The sequence below is a fragment of the Astatotilapia calliptera genome, chromosome 16 (genome assembly GCF_964374335.1).
Source record: "Astatotilapia calliptera chromosome 16, fAstCal68.1, whole genome shotgun sequence".
Classification (NCBI taxonomy): Eukaryota; Metazoa; Chordata; class Actinopteri; order Cichliformes; family Cichlidae; genus Astatotilapia; species Astatotilapia calliptera.
This window is the reverse complement of record NC_137437.1, coordinates 7,317,567-7,330,961: the sequence shown is the minus strand read 5'-3', so window position 1 is coordinate 7,330,961 and position 13,395 is coordinate 7,317,567. Positions and strand designations below refer to the sequence as shown.

Here is a 13,395-nt window from a genome sequence, read left to right as displayed (position 1 = left end):
TGATCCAGTAGGTCATCAATTACTCTTATACAAAGTGTTTATTATATGCACAAGCATGATGCAGAAATATGAAGGTTAATGGTGAATCTGAAAAGGTGTGTCACACACCTGTAAAAGTTTACTACAAAGAAATTTACAGAGATCATTTCCGTCAAACCATAGGCAGCATAAAGGGAAACACAAGGCAGGCAATATCTAGTATATGTAGTATCTACTATGCAGTATCTATTAGTACTCTGGGCTATTTCACTTTATATTTTCTTGTACTTCCCCAGATATAATATACTAATTTGAAAAATGTTCTGCCTGAAAGTTGGAATGATTTGATTTGATTTGATATACCTTTATTAGTCCCACAAGGGGAAATTTCATAAGGCTGCCTACCTATTGCACGTAATGGCGGCGCCATCTTACCCTCCGACCATACATACATTACACAAAAAATCACATGGGGAAGACAGGTCAGAGAGGTATAACAATGGAAAATTCACAGCATGAGGAAAGATAAGGAGAAAAAAAATAACTGCCCCCAGACTGAGCTCCAACGGGGAGATCAGTTTGAGAACAGAAAAAAACACCTCTGCACATAGCACATGAAAGAAAGAATGATTTGATTATGTAGAAAGAAAAGTGTTTTGAACTGCACAAAACTGGTTAACAACCAAATTAATTCACCTTAGCATTAGGTTTTAATACAAGAAATGATTTTGGCCTGAGAAAGCAGTTTATTTAAGTGTTTAGAAATGTCCTTCATTTTGAGCCCATAAATGAACGGATTTAGCAGAGGCTGATAGAGCATTATTTGTAATGTCATTATTATGCGTGTGGTTTTTGGAAAATCTGATTTCACACGAGCTATGCTTATGTCATACACAAAAAACATAGAGTAACTGATTAAAACTAACATATGGGGTAAACAAGTCTCTGCAGTTTTCTTCCTAATTTCTTTACAACTTCGATGAGAAACAATAAATATTTTTGTGTATGTGTAAACTATGAAGAGCATAGGAAGTATTGCAAGATCAATTAGAAGGAACACACCAAAGATGGTAATTAATCTTGATCTTTCACACTGAAGAGTGTAAACTGCATTACTACAAAATATTCCTTTTATATTAGAGTCACACAGTTTAGCTTCAGCACTCGCTATTGCTTGGACTGCAATATGACAAGCAGGTACAAGCCAAGCCATGACCAGGAAAATACCCACAGTAGTTGTTCTCATGATAGTTTGATATTCCAGAGGTTTACATATAGCCACATATCTGTCATAGGCCATGGCAGCCAACAGAAGGAACTCTGAACAACCTAGAGTGTAAAACATAAAAAACTGAAAGAGACAGGCTGAATATGTTGTGACTTGGATTTCAGATAAAAAGTCAGTCAGAAGTTTTGGGTAAATAGTTGTGCTGTAAAGAACAGAGTTCAGTAGCAAAGCTGCAATGAAAATGTACATAGGCTCATGGAGGTTTTTATGAATCCAGATGAGATACAGAATAGTAGAATTAGTGCAGATTATTAGAATATATAATGTAAACATAACAAAAAAGAAAACATATCTGTACTTGTTAATCTCTGTGTACCAGTCCAGAGTTAGATAGGTAGCATTTGACTCTTCATCCATGAATTTTTCAAAGACAAAACATAAAACATACAGAACTTGTAAAGTAAAAATCCAAAACAACAACAAAAACAAAACTATACCAGTATTCACCCACTCTTGTGTCTCCGGTTCATAAAAACTTCTAAACTTAAAATCTGTCTCTGAGCACCTTCGTCAACCAAACACACACAGTGTATCATGGGAGTCTCTTTAAGGTTTTTATCAGGTTGCCTCATCCTCAAGAGAGAAGGAGGTATGAAACATTATTGTTTAGTCTCTTGTAATTTAGGCTTTAGGAGTGTACAGTTAATCTCTCCTCTCTGTTCAGTGTGAACTGAATTGTTTGCCATACCTTATGTTTAATTTCAACACTGGAATTTCAGTAGTCAAGGAAGAATATATTGCTTGATCCCAGCTTGACAATGACTTGAGTTTACTTGATTTTATTCCTTTTTCCAAGAGGAGCCCTTCTCTTTGCTCTCTTATGCTCAGAACTAGTATATTGGCCTTTACAGCTAGTGTGGCCTTGCAAAGTACACTTGATCCTCAAAACATATTTCCCACTGCAAACTTTTACAATATGATGTATTCATTCAGGACACGCTTCCTGCCTTGTAATAATGCCACTGACCATATGAAATACTTTTTTTCATAATTGTCATTATACTGCTCTGACATGGGAAATTTAGTTTTTTCATCATAAAGGTGAAGTGCAGAATAAGTTTGATTTATAGAAATATTCAAAATATATACCGGGCTGTTGTTATGTACGTACTTGACCAGTGCCACAACTGAACATACTGCATCTGGAGCACTATAGACTTATGAAATTCAGCTACATTTTTGCATGCAGTATGCAGAGTTGCTTTGCAAAATTTTATTTGTCACACAGTATGACATTAGGTGAAATGCTTATTGCTGTGCAATGCCCAACCATTAAATGACAGTAAGAATTGACAGTAATTTACAGATTACTCCAAAATTTACAGATTTAACTTTTTAAGTTTGCAGTTTACATTCTTATGTAAATTGTTATGTAATTATGTAATTATTAATAAAAAGACATTATAAATTATAAGAAGTGTGCAAAAAGAAAAACCAGAGTGCGTGTGGAGATGAGATGTGTGTGTCCAGGCCTAAAGTGATGTGATGTGTGTGGGAGAGTTCAATCCTACACCTGGTTCAGGGCCCGAATACCCTGGGGGAAGAAGCTCCTCCTCATTCTCTCTGTTTTGGCCTTAAGGGAGCAGAAGCGCTTCCCAGACCTCAACAATGAGAGGAGTTGATTGTTGGGATGGGAGAGGTCCATCATAATCTTCCTGGCTTTGGTCTTGCACCACTTGGTGTAGATGGACTTGAGGTCAGGAAGCTCTGATCGAATGATGCGTTTGGCTGAGCGCACCACTCTTTGCAGATCTCGTCTGTCCTGCTTGGTGCTGTTCCCAAACCAGGTGCAGATTATTCCCGTCAGCATGCTCTCAATGGTGCAGGAGTAAAAGTTTTTAAGTACCCTCAGTGGCAGATGGAAGTCTCTAAGTCTTCTGAGGAAGAAGATATGCTGGCGGGCTTTCTTAACCAGGGTGTTAATGTAGCAGGACCATGACAGGTCCTGAGACCTGTGGACACACAGGTACCGGAAACTGTCCACGCTCGCCACTGGTGTGCCATTGATGTTCAGAGGCTCATAATTCCTCACATTTTTGTAGTGAAGTCCACAATCAGCTCCTTAGTCTTCCTGATGTTAAGGAGGAGGTTTTTCTCCTGGCACCAGGTCTCCAGGTTCCTAATCTCCTCCAGGTAGGCCTTATCGATGTTGTCAGAGATAAGGCCCACAACAACAATGTCATCAGCAAAACTTGACAATGGAGGTGGTGTCTGATGTGGCTACACAATCATAAGTGTACAATGAGTACAGTAGGGGGCTTAAAACACAGTGCAGAGTGAGATGGAGAGGGAGACTTGTTTTCCCACCCTCACTGATTGGGGTCTGTCTGTGAGGAAGTTGAGGATCCACTGACAAAGTGGTGTGCTGAGTAGAACCCTTAACTTTATGAAAAGCTTTGAGGGAATTATTGTGTTGAATTTTGAACTGTAGTCCAAAAACATCCTCTGCCAGTGTCCAGGTGACTCAGGGATTTGTGAAGCAGGTGAGCTATGGCATTGTCTGTGGAATGATTAGTCCGGTATGCAAACTGAAGTGGGTCAATGGTGGCAGGAAGTGAAGAAGTCTTTCAAAACACTTCATCACAATTGAGGCCAGTGCTACTGGACGGTAATAGTGTGGCAAGCGGGCTGTTGTTTCTTTGGGACAGGGACCACTCCTTTGGCCAGGGAGACGTTGAAGATCTCTGTGAACACCAGTGCTAGCTGGTCAGCGCAGGTTCTCAGGACCCGACCAGGGATTGCATCTGGTCCTGCTGCCTTCCTGGTGTTCACCCTCCTGAAAGCTTTCCTCACGGCATGCTCTGTGATGATGAAGACGTTGTCTTCACTGGTGCACTCTGTGCGCTCGCAGCCACTTGTTGTTTTAATTGCTGCAGCATAGAAGCGAGCATAAAACGTGTTCTGCTCAACAGCTGGTAAAGCGTCGGCATTCTTCATTGGAGAAGCTGGATGTTTGTAGTCCGTTATTGTCTGTAGTCTCTTCCACGGGCTCCTAGAGTTGCACTGTTGTAGCTGTGACTCTAGTTTCCCCCCCTTGCTCTGCTTGGCCTCTCTGACCAAGCTCTGACCAAGACGCAGCCTTGTATTGGTTCATATTACTGGCGACGAGCCCTTTATTGTAGGCAGTGGTGCGCAATCTCAGAGCATCGCAGATGTTTTTATCCACTCACAGCTTCTTGTTCGGATGATAGTTCTTTCTACTGTGTCATCCGCTAATTTCCCAATAAATCCCACAATCCATAAAAATGTTGATGTCATCTCTCCCCCAAACCTTAAGAACTGCGGACTCAGTAGTTGTTTTTAAACAACAACTCAAAACTCACCTTTTTAAAACTGCTTCTGATTCATTTTTGTATGTTTTATGTTGTCTGTTTTACCTTTTATTATTTATCTTATGTGCAGCACTTTGTTACTCTGTCTAGAAAGGTACTATACAAATACAATTGTATTTTTTTAATCATTATTGTTATTATTATCAGAGCTGCGCCGAAACATATCCCAGTCTGAATCATCCAGTGCGTCCTGCAGCGTGGTCATTGAGTGGGCCCTCCAGTGTGTGACCTCCCTCCTGATTGGTGCTTGCTTCTTTAGCCTTCGTTTGTAAGCAGGCATAAGGAAGATGGCCGCATGGTCCAATTTTCCAAATGCTGACAGAGGCTGAACCTTGTAGCAGTCCTTGAATGGGGTGTAGCAGTGGTCTAATGTCCTAGTGACCCTGGTGGGGCAGGTGATGTGCTGGTGAAGGTTTTGAAATGTCTGTTTGAGATTTACTTTGTTAAAATCTCCCATAACAATGAGTGTGGCGTACTGGTGAAGTGCTTGTTGTTGTGTGAGGGCCTCATGTAGCTCACATAAGGCAGTGTCCAAGTCTGCGTGAGGCAGAAAATAAACAGTGCAGGCAATGAGCACAGTGAATTCTATGGAGATAGAAACGGCGACATTTAATGATCAAAAGTTCCAGATTGGGTAAGCAAGAGCGCGTGAGTGGAGAGATGTTCGTGCTGTCGCACCATCTGTTGTTCACCATGAAACACACTCCACCACCTCTTTTCTTCCCCCACTCCATTGTCCTGTCCATGCTGTAAACTGAAAAGAATCAGAATCAGAAAGACTTTATGTATGTCAATTGCCCCTTGGGGATAAATAAAGTCTTTCTGATTCTGAGAACCCCGCTGGCTGCACAGCATAGTCTGGTATCGCTGGGTTCAGCCGTGTCTCGCTGAAGCAGAGGTTGCAATCCCGAATGTCTCTCTGGAACTTAATTCTGGCTCTGAGGTCATCAAGCTTGTTCTCGATGGATTGAACATTGGCTAGCAGGATACTGGGTATGGGTGCACGGCAATGTGCCGTCTAAGCTGCGTGCGTGCGCAATTGCGCCCTGCTGGCACGGTCTTTGCACACAGAAAAGCTGCGTTGCGCACAAAAAAAAATCTAACCTGAATTGAAATTATAATTAATACTTTAACAATTCTGTTTTGCAGTGTTAGTCAGTGAGTGACTGGCTGCTCTCGTATGGGATTAGAACGATGCCACCTTATCCCATAGTCCAGCCAATCACGCGATTCACATTCGTATATATGCAGCTAATCAATGTCGTTGACAGACTATGACAGCGTCCTTATGTGCCGACACCGGTGTTTTAACTAGCAATGCGGCGTGGCAGATGTGGAGTGAAGCCACGTTAATGACAACGTGTACAACCATTGGAGATGTGAGCAGGACAGATGGAACAATTGACGGAAAAAGTGTGGACTTTATACCAGTTTTTAAATTGTGCTGATAGGCCACGTAAAACCAGAGTTATGATAAAAATATATGCAATGTTTGGTTTTCTTCCTGAATACTATCGTTGTTTATATTTACTGCGGGAAGAAACGCTTGGAAGCACTCTCTGCCTGTGAGCAAAAACAAAACCAAAAAACCCCCACCCTTTCCTATTGGTCGAAAAATGTACCATGTCGACCAATCAAAAACTGATATGGCAACATGGCATTTAGTTGTTATGAAGGGGGGAAGTTTTAGGAGTGACGGCGGTGTTTAATCCAAGATGGCGCCAGTGTGTACGGCAAGCCGTCTTTGGGTCCGTCTTCCCGTTTCCGCTGTGGTGTGCCCCAGGGCTCGGTACTGGGTCCTGTGTTGTTTTCTCTGTATATGTTGCCCTTGAGCTCCATTTTTGAAAAACACAATGTTTCTTTTCACTGTTATGCTGATGATATTCAAATCTACCTTCACCTGACTGGGGATGCTTTATCCTCACCACATCCTCTGTTTGACTGTCTGAGTGATGTCAAGGACTGGTTATCACGTAACTTTCTTACTTTAAATGGAAAGAAGACAGAAATTATTGTTTTTGACCGAAATATGCCTCTGGGACAATTGACTGGCACATTTGGGCCTGTTGCTAACTACCTGCCAGGAATCTTGGAGTTTTCATGGATAGTTCCTTCAAACTTGACAAACAGGTCTCTACTGTGGTAAAAACTAGCTTTCATCAACTACGCCGAATCTCTAAGGCTAAACCCTACATACCACACAAAGATATGGAGAAACTCATTCATGCTTTCATTACGTCAAGACTGGACTATTGTAACTCACTCTACTTGGGTCTACAATCTTCTCTTCTGCAGCGTCTGCAGCTGGTCCAGAATGCCGCAGCACGTCTCTTGACCGGCACTAGAAAGTTTGACTCTATCACCCCTGTTCTGAAAAATTTACACTGGCTTCCTATCAAATATCGAATTGATTTTAAAATTCTATTGTTTACTTATAAAATTTTAAACAATATGGCACCTGACTACTTAGCTGATCTCCTCTGTCTGTACAGCCCTCAGAGAGCACTAAGATCATCGGGCCAACTGCTCTCGGTGCAACCTAGGTCTCGGCTGAAGACCAGAGGAGACCGTGCCTTTGCCGTTGCTGCACCCAGGCTATGGAATACTCTCCCGCTTCATATTCGCGCGTCAGATTCCATTCAGTCTTTTAAATCACATTTAAAAACGTATTTGTTTGATCTGGCATTTAAGGCGAATTAGGGTAATTTACATCTGGCTCTGTATTTAGATTATGTAATTATCTTATATTTTATATATTTGTAATTTATATTTTAGTGTGATTTTATTTGTACTGCGATTTTACTGGAAAGCACTTTGGTGTACTTCGGTCTTAAAAATGTGCTATATAAATAAATTTTGATTGATTTGATTGATTGATTGATTGTTTTGAGATGTGAGAGATTTGCGATGTTTAGCGCAAATCTTGTGTAGTTAGTGTGTAGTTTAGTCAATAGATTTGTTGTGTGTGTCAGAACAATGATGTGACTACTGAATGTTACAGCTGTTACAGGAGTGATGCATCTCCTGTTGTCAGGCCTGCAGGTATCAGGCTGTTGTTCTCCTTTATCTCATAGTGGACAGAAATTATTTTTTGGAGTGGCACAAATAATTTGTGTTGCATCAAATTTGATGCAGAGCACCTGATTGTTCTGTAAATAGTTAGACATTTTTATTTAAAAAAAAATGCCTTGGCTGCATTTTTAGGTAAATAGCTGCAAAAAACTTTGATGTTTGCATAACTCAGTTACTTTTTTGAAGAAGTAACTATATAATTAATTGCCTAAAACTGGTCAATATATACTGTATTTTGCAGACAGAGAGTTACAGGACTCTCTCCCAGACCACAGACTCATACTCATAATACAAGTCAGAGCTTTATTAAAAAAAAAGAAAAAAAAAGACAGAAAGTTATTTTTACTTCCAATAGTGTTAACATACTACACAGGTCATGAACAAGATTTGTTTAAATTTTCATTGTAAGTGGGCTAAAGCAGTTAATTAAAAGTAGTCTAAGATAAATGTAAATGCTGTAATTTGATTATTTTAATAAACCATGTAACTTGGATGGATTCGATGCTGGCGCGACCACAGTGCACGGGTCTGCTGTTGCTCACAGTGGTCCAAGGGACCGCTCAGGGAGTTTGTGTGTTCACTCAGACAGATGAAAAATTAGAGGGAACATTGGTGCACGGTGTGCGCGAGCCCATAGCCTGTTCCTGATGCTGGCTCGTTTCCCTCGAGGCCTTCACTTGGAGTCGCGTCCTTTGTTCTCCCTCGGGATCTCCCTTGGCCAGGTTGGCTCCGGAGTTAAACACAATGAAATGTGTTTATATTGTAAACCAATAGAAACCAGAGTGTCTCTACTGTAACAAATTTGTGTGTTTTTCACAATGCCCATGCAAGATTATGGCAGATAGAGCAAAAAGAAACGAAAATCAGGAAAAAGTGGAAAGTTTGGTCAGAGCATCCAGCACGGCAGCTGACCTCACCGGCCCCATCTTGATATAAATATCAATCTGGTCAACTTTAGTTTGTATGAGAACTGTTGCATGCATGTCAGTCTATTAACCATAACTCACATAAATGTACAAGTACGTCATGTTGATATCTTTATGACCATGTTATATATAATATTCTAGTATTAGGAGGGAGATGATGTATGATCAGTGAAGAGTATCATGGCACTGGATCTGTGACCCAGTGTTCATGTGTTTTTGAGTTTTGTCAATATTCCATAGTTTAGTGTCAGTCATGGTTTTGGTTATGGTTATAGTTTTGTGCTTATGTTATAGTTTTTATTCTTTAGTTTTCTGTCTCTGTGTCTTCCCTGTGTTTCTCATTTTCATGTCTCCATGTTCCATGTGCCCTCTTTGTCTCTCCAAGTCAGTGATGCGACCATGTTTGTATCTCACCCCTGTGCCAAGCATTAGGCTCGTGTGTCTTCATCCTTGCCTTGTATTTGTCATGCTCCCTGTTTTATTTTGACCGACCTTGTCCTGTTTTCAGTGTACTTAGTTTTGCTAAGGAGGCATCCTCCTTTGTCTTGTAATGTCAGATTTGTCCCAGCTGTGTTCCTACCTGTTCCCCATCCTTTTGTTACTTTGTGTATTTAAGTCCTCAGCCACGTGGAGTAACCAGCTGCATAATTATTTTTTGTATTCAGCCATTTGTAGGTTGATAATTACTCAATCAAAAGATCAATAGATATGACTACAGAAAAACTCAAGGTGTTCTTGCTCTTAGACGACAGTGCTAATCACCACGCCACCATGCTGCCCGAGCACCTAGCAGTCTATATTTCATGGATATTATATAGTTTTTAAAAAATTACATCTGAATATTTCATAGTTTTAACCTGCCCCAAACCTAAATAAAAAAGCAGTTGTGTAAGAAGAAGAAAAAATAGTACCCCCACACACAGTCTCACTTACCACAAAATTTTGGTCCAACCAGCCTTCATCAGATACTTTACTGAAGAATATTTACAGAACCAATCACACACATTGATATCTTTATCTATATAGCTCCCCCTCTCTCTCAATATATATGTGTATATATATATATATATATATACAGTATATATTAGGGGTGCAACGATATTCGTATCGATATTGAACCGTTCGATACAGTGCTTTCGGTATCGAACAATACAACATTTGTAATTTATTTTATCAACTTTCCTTCTGATGATGCTGTCTGTGTGGAGCGCTCAGTGAATCTGCGTTCGACTACTCCGCCTAGGCTGCACTGTCGAGCGCAGATCCACTGAGTGCTCCACACAGACAGCATAGTCAGAAGGAAGAGCGCAGGGCACCTCCCCCACCCTCATTCAGATCTGGCGTTTGGAATTATTTTGGTTTTCATGTGACGTATGACCCTGAAGGTAAGCGAGTAATGGACTAAAGTAAAACAGTATGTTGGATGTGCCATGCAATGCTCAATTACACGGGTGGGAACTAGTGTGTTAGCGCAGTTAGCTCGTTAACGTGTTAGCCGTCCAGCCCCATGCACGGGGCGATCGGCGGTAGCTCGTTAACGGAGATTTGCCGTGTTGTGGTGTTAAGGTCATTTCAACGAGATTAACCTGAAAGCACTAGTGGGAACACAACGAATATGACTGCACATTTACGCCGACATCATCCTAGTGCAAAGACAAAAACAACAAGCATGCTACTAACTTTAGCCGAGTCATTTAGACAGCTGTTAGCACATGATTCTCCTTATGCTGCTGAGAATATAGCCCAGAAGAAGCGGATAGTATAGCTTTTATTTTGGAAAGAGACATTTCTCTGTAATAAACTCTCTTTTCCAAAGATGAGTGATTCCTCAATCAGATACAGGGCTCGCAATATCGCTAGCCCAACGTCCCGGAGCTAGCGATTTTTTTCAGTCGGGCTACCAAAATCTTTCTCTTCCCTGCCCGTCGGGCTATTGTAGGAAAAATATATGTCAATGCTTTTGCATTCTTTCAGAAATGTAGCTGGGTAATTATGTCATTGGCATCGGTGAGCCACTGTCAATATGTGACATATTGAAATCGCGTTTGAATTTGCGCTTGTTTTTTTGCTTTCACTTTGCAATCGTGCGAACTGTGTATAGAGAGCGACAGCACTGATCTGTGAGTGATGATAATTTGCGCACCAATTCCTCTGACATCGTCTTATTAATCGTTAGCTTACTATGCAAACATGACAAGTGAAATCTCCCGCAGCTTAAACATGTGAGAGGTTGATCGCGCAGAGAATCGCTGAGCTTATGTGAGTGAGTGTGTAAAAGCATTTCAGTTCTGCTGAGCCAAACAAGACAGGTCAGGGTGAAGAAGTGACAGCCAAAGAAAAGCTTACCACAAAACGGAGAAGTTATGACAAATCAGACTATAAGGCAAAAAGAAAGTGCAACTTTATGGTTTCATGGACAAAATAATTTCTGTGGCTGCAATATGACGAGCTAAATAACCAGGGCTGCACATAAGTGGTCCGCAGGTGCGCATTCGCTGTCAAAATAAAAAACACGCACAAGGGTTAGGGTTAAATTTAAAAACTGTACTTTTGAGTTAAAATATATATTTATAATTTTAATAAATGACAAATTAAAAAGGCATGAACATTTTTTTTGTATCGAAAAAATATCGAACCGTCACACCAAAGTATCGAACCGAACCGAACCGTGAATTTTGTGTATCGTTGCACCCCTAATATATATATATATATATATATATATATATATATATATATATATATATATATATATATAAAAACACCCAGCACGCCCCTGCGGGCGGTTTATCCTTCAAGCTCGGGTCCTCTACCAGAGGCCTGGGAGCTTGAGGGTCCTGCGCAGTATCTTAGCTGTTCCCAGGACTGCGCTCTTCTGGACAGAGATCTCCGATGTTGTTCCCGGGATCTGCTGGAGCCACTCGCCTAGCTTGGGAGTCACCGCACCTAGTGCTCCGATTACCACGGGGACCACCGTTACCTTCACCCTCCACATCCTCTCGAGCTCTTCTCTGAGCCCTTGGTATTTCTCCAGCTTCTCGTGTTCCTTCTTCCTGATATTGCTGTCATTCGGAACCGCTACATCGATCACTACGGCCGTCTTCTTCTGTTTGTCTACCACCACTATGTCCGGTTGGTTAGCCACCACCATTTTGTCCGTCTGTATCTGGAAGTCCCACAGGATCTTAGCTCGGTTATTCTCCACCACCCTTGGGGGCATCTCCCATTTTGACCTCGGGACTTCCAGGTTATACTCGGCACAGATGTTGCTGTACACTATGCCGGCCACTTGGTTATGGCGTTCCATGTATGCCTTGCCTGCTAGCATCTTGCACCCTGCTGTTATGTGCTGGATTGTCTCTGGGGCATCTTTACACAGCCTGCACCTGGGGTCTTGCCTGGTGTGATAGACCCCAGCCTCTATGGATCTTGTGCTCAGAGCTTGTTCTTGTGCTGCCATGATTAGTGCCTCTGTGCTGTCTTTCAGTCCAGCTTTGTCCAGCCACTGGTAGGATTTCTGTATATCAGCCACCTCCTCTATCTGCCGGTGGTACATACCGTTGCGGGGCTCTGTCCTTCCATGATGGTTCCTCGTCTCCCTCCTCTTTCTTGGGTTTCTGCTGCCTGAGGTATTCACTGAGCACTCGGTCAGTTGGGGCCATCTTCCCAATGTATTCTTGGATGTTCGTTGTCTCATCCTGGACTGTGGTGCTGACACTCACCAGTCCCCGGCCCCCTTCCTTCCGCTTAGCGTACAGCCTCAGGGTGCTGGACTTGGGGTGAAACCCTCCATGCATGGTAAGGAGCTTTCTTGTCTTTATGTCAGTGGCTTCTATCTCCTCCTTTGGCCAGCCTATTACCCCAGCAGGGTACCTGATCACGGGCAGGGCATACGTGTTGATGGCCTGGATCTTGTTCTTACCATTCAGCTGACTCCTCAGGACTTGCCTGACCCTCTGCAGGTACTTGGTGGTTGCAGCTTTTGTCCATGACGCTCTTACCATCAGTGTCATGCTTCCCATGAAAACCAAGATAGTACCAAACGCCAGCTCTGAATGAGGGTGGGGGAGGTTCAATTTTGGGTAGCGTTGAGGCAGTTGCCATGTTGCAACGAGCTTAGCTTCTGTCTTGCTAGCTTGCGCTGCGCTCAGTGGATCTGCACTCCACAGTGCAGCCTAGGCTGAGTAGTCGAACGCAGATCCACTGAGCGCTCAACACAGACAGCATCGTCAGAAGAAAAGTTGATAAAATAAATAAACAATTTTGTATTGTTCGATACATATGCATACCGAACTGAAAGCACTGTATCAAACGGTTCAATATTGATGCGAGTATTGTTGCACCCCTAATAAATATATATATATATATATATATAGAGCAGCTGGATAGCGTAGTGGTTAGACTACACGCCTTTGGAACGGAGGATCGCAAGTTCGATTCCTGCCTGGGGCGTCTGTATCCAGTAAGGGTCCTAAGGCTAGACCCCCTATGCTAAGCAAGCCTACCGCAGACATGAGCGAGACAGATAAATATGAAGGCATGCCGGCTCGGACGTCGCCCAGATCAACAAGGTCCGCGTCAGGTGTTGAGGAACCAGGGCACCCTGACGAAAAGTGGGCTACTGGAACAAGAAGGCATCGGTGGGCAAGAGACGAAAACAGGGCGTTGTTGGAATGCTACTATGCAAGTAACCCTGGCGGAAGGGGCTACATGAATAGGATGAGGGACCTATGGATTCTTCGATAACCAACATCCACAATGACGGCGAAACAACTAGTAGCTCAGTGTTCCAACATTCGAA

At 42.2% G+C, this 13,395-nt stretch overlaps 1 protein-coding gene across 1 annotated transcript; it reads right to left on the bottom strand.

The window, feature by feature from the left end:
* Window positions 1-432: 432 nt before the first annotated feature.
* Window positions 433-1,725, bottom strand: LOC113007311 (olfactory receptor 1500-like). The gene has a single exon (XM_026143742.2). The coding sequence runs from the start codon at window positions 1,622-1,624 to the stop codon at window positions 683-685; it is 942 nt and encodes a 313-aa protein (XP_025999527.1). The 5' UTR covers window positions 1,625-1,725; the 3' UTR covers window positions 433-682.
* Between the last annotated feature and the right edge of the window lie 11,670 nt (window positions 1,726-13,395).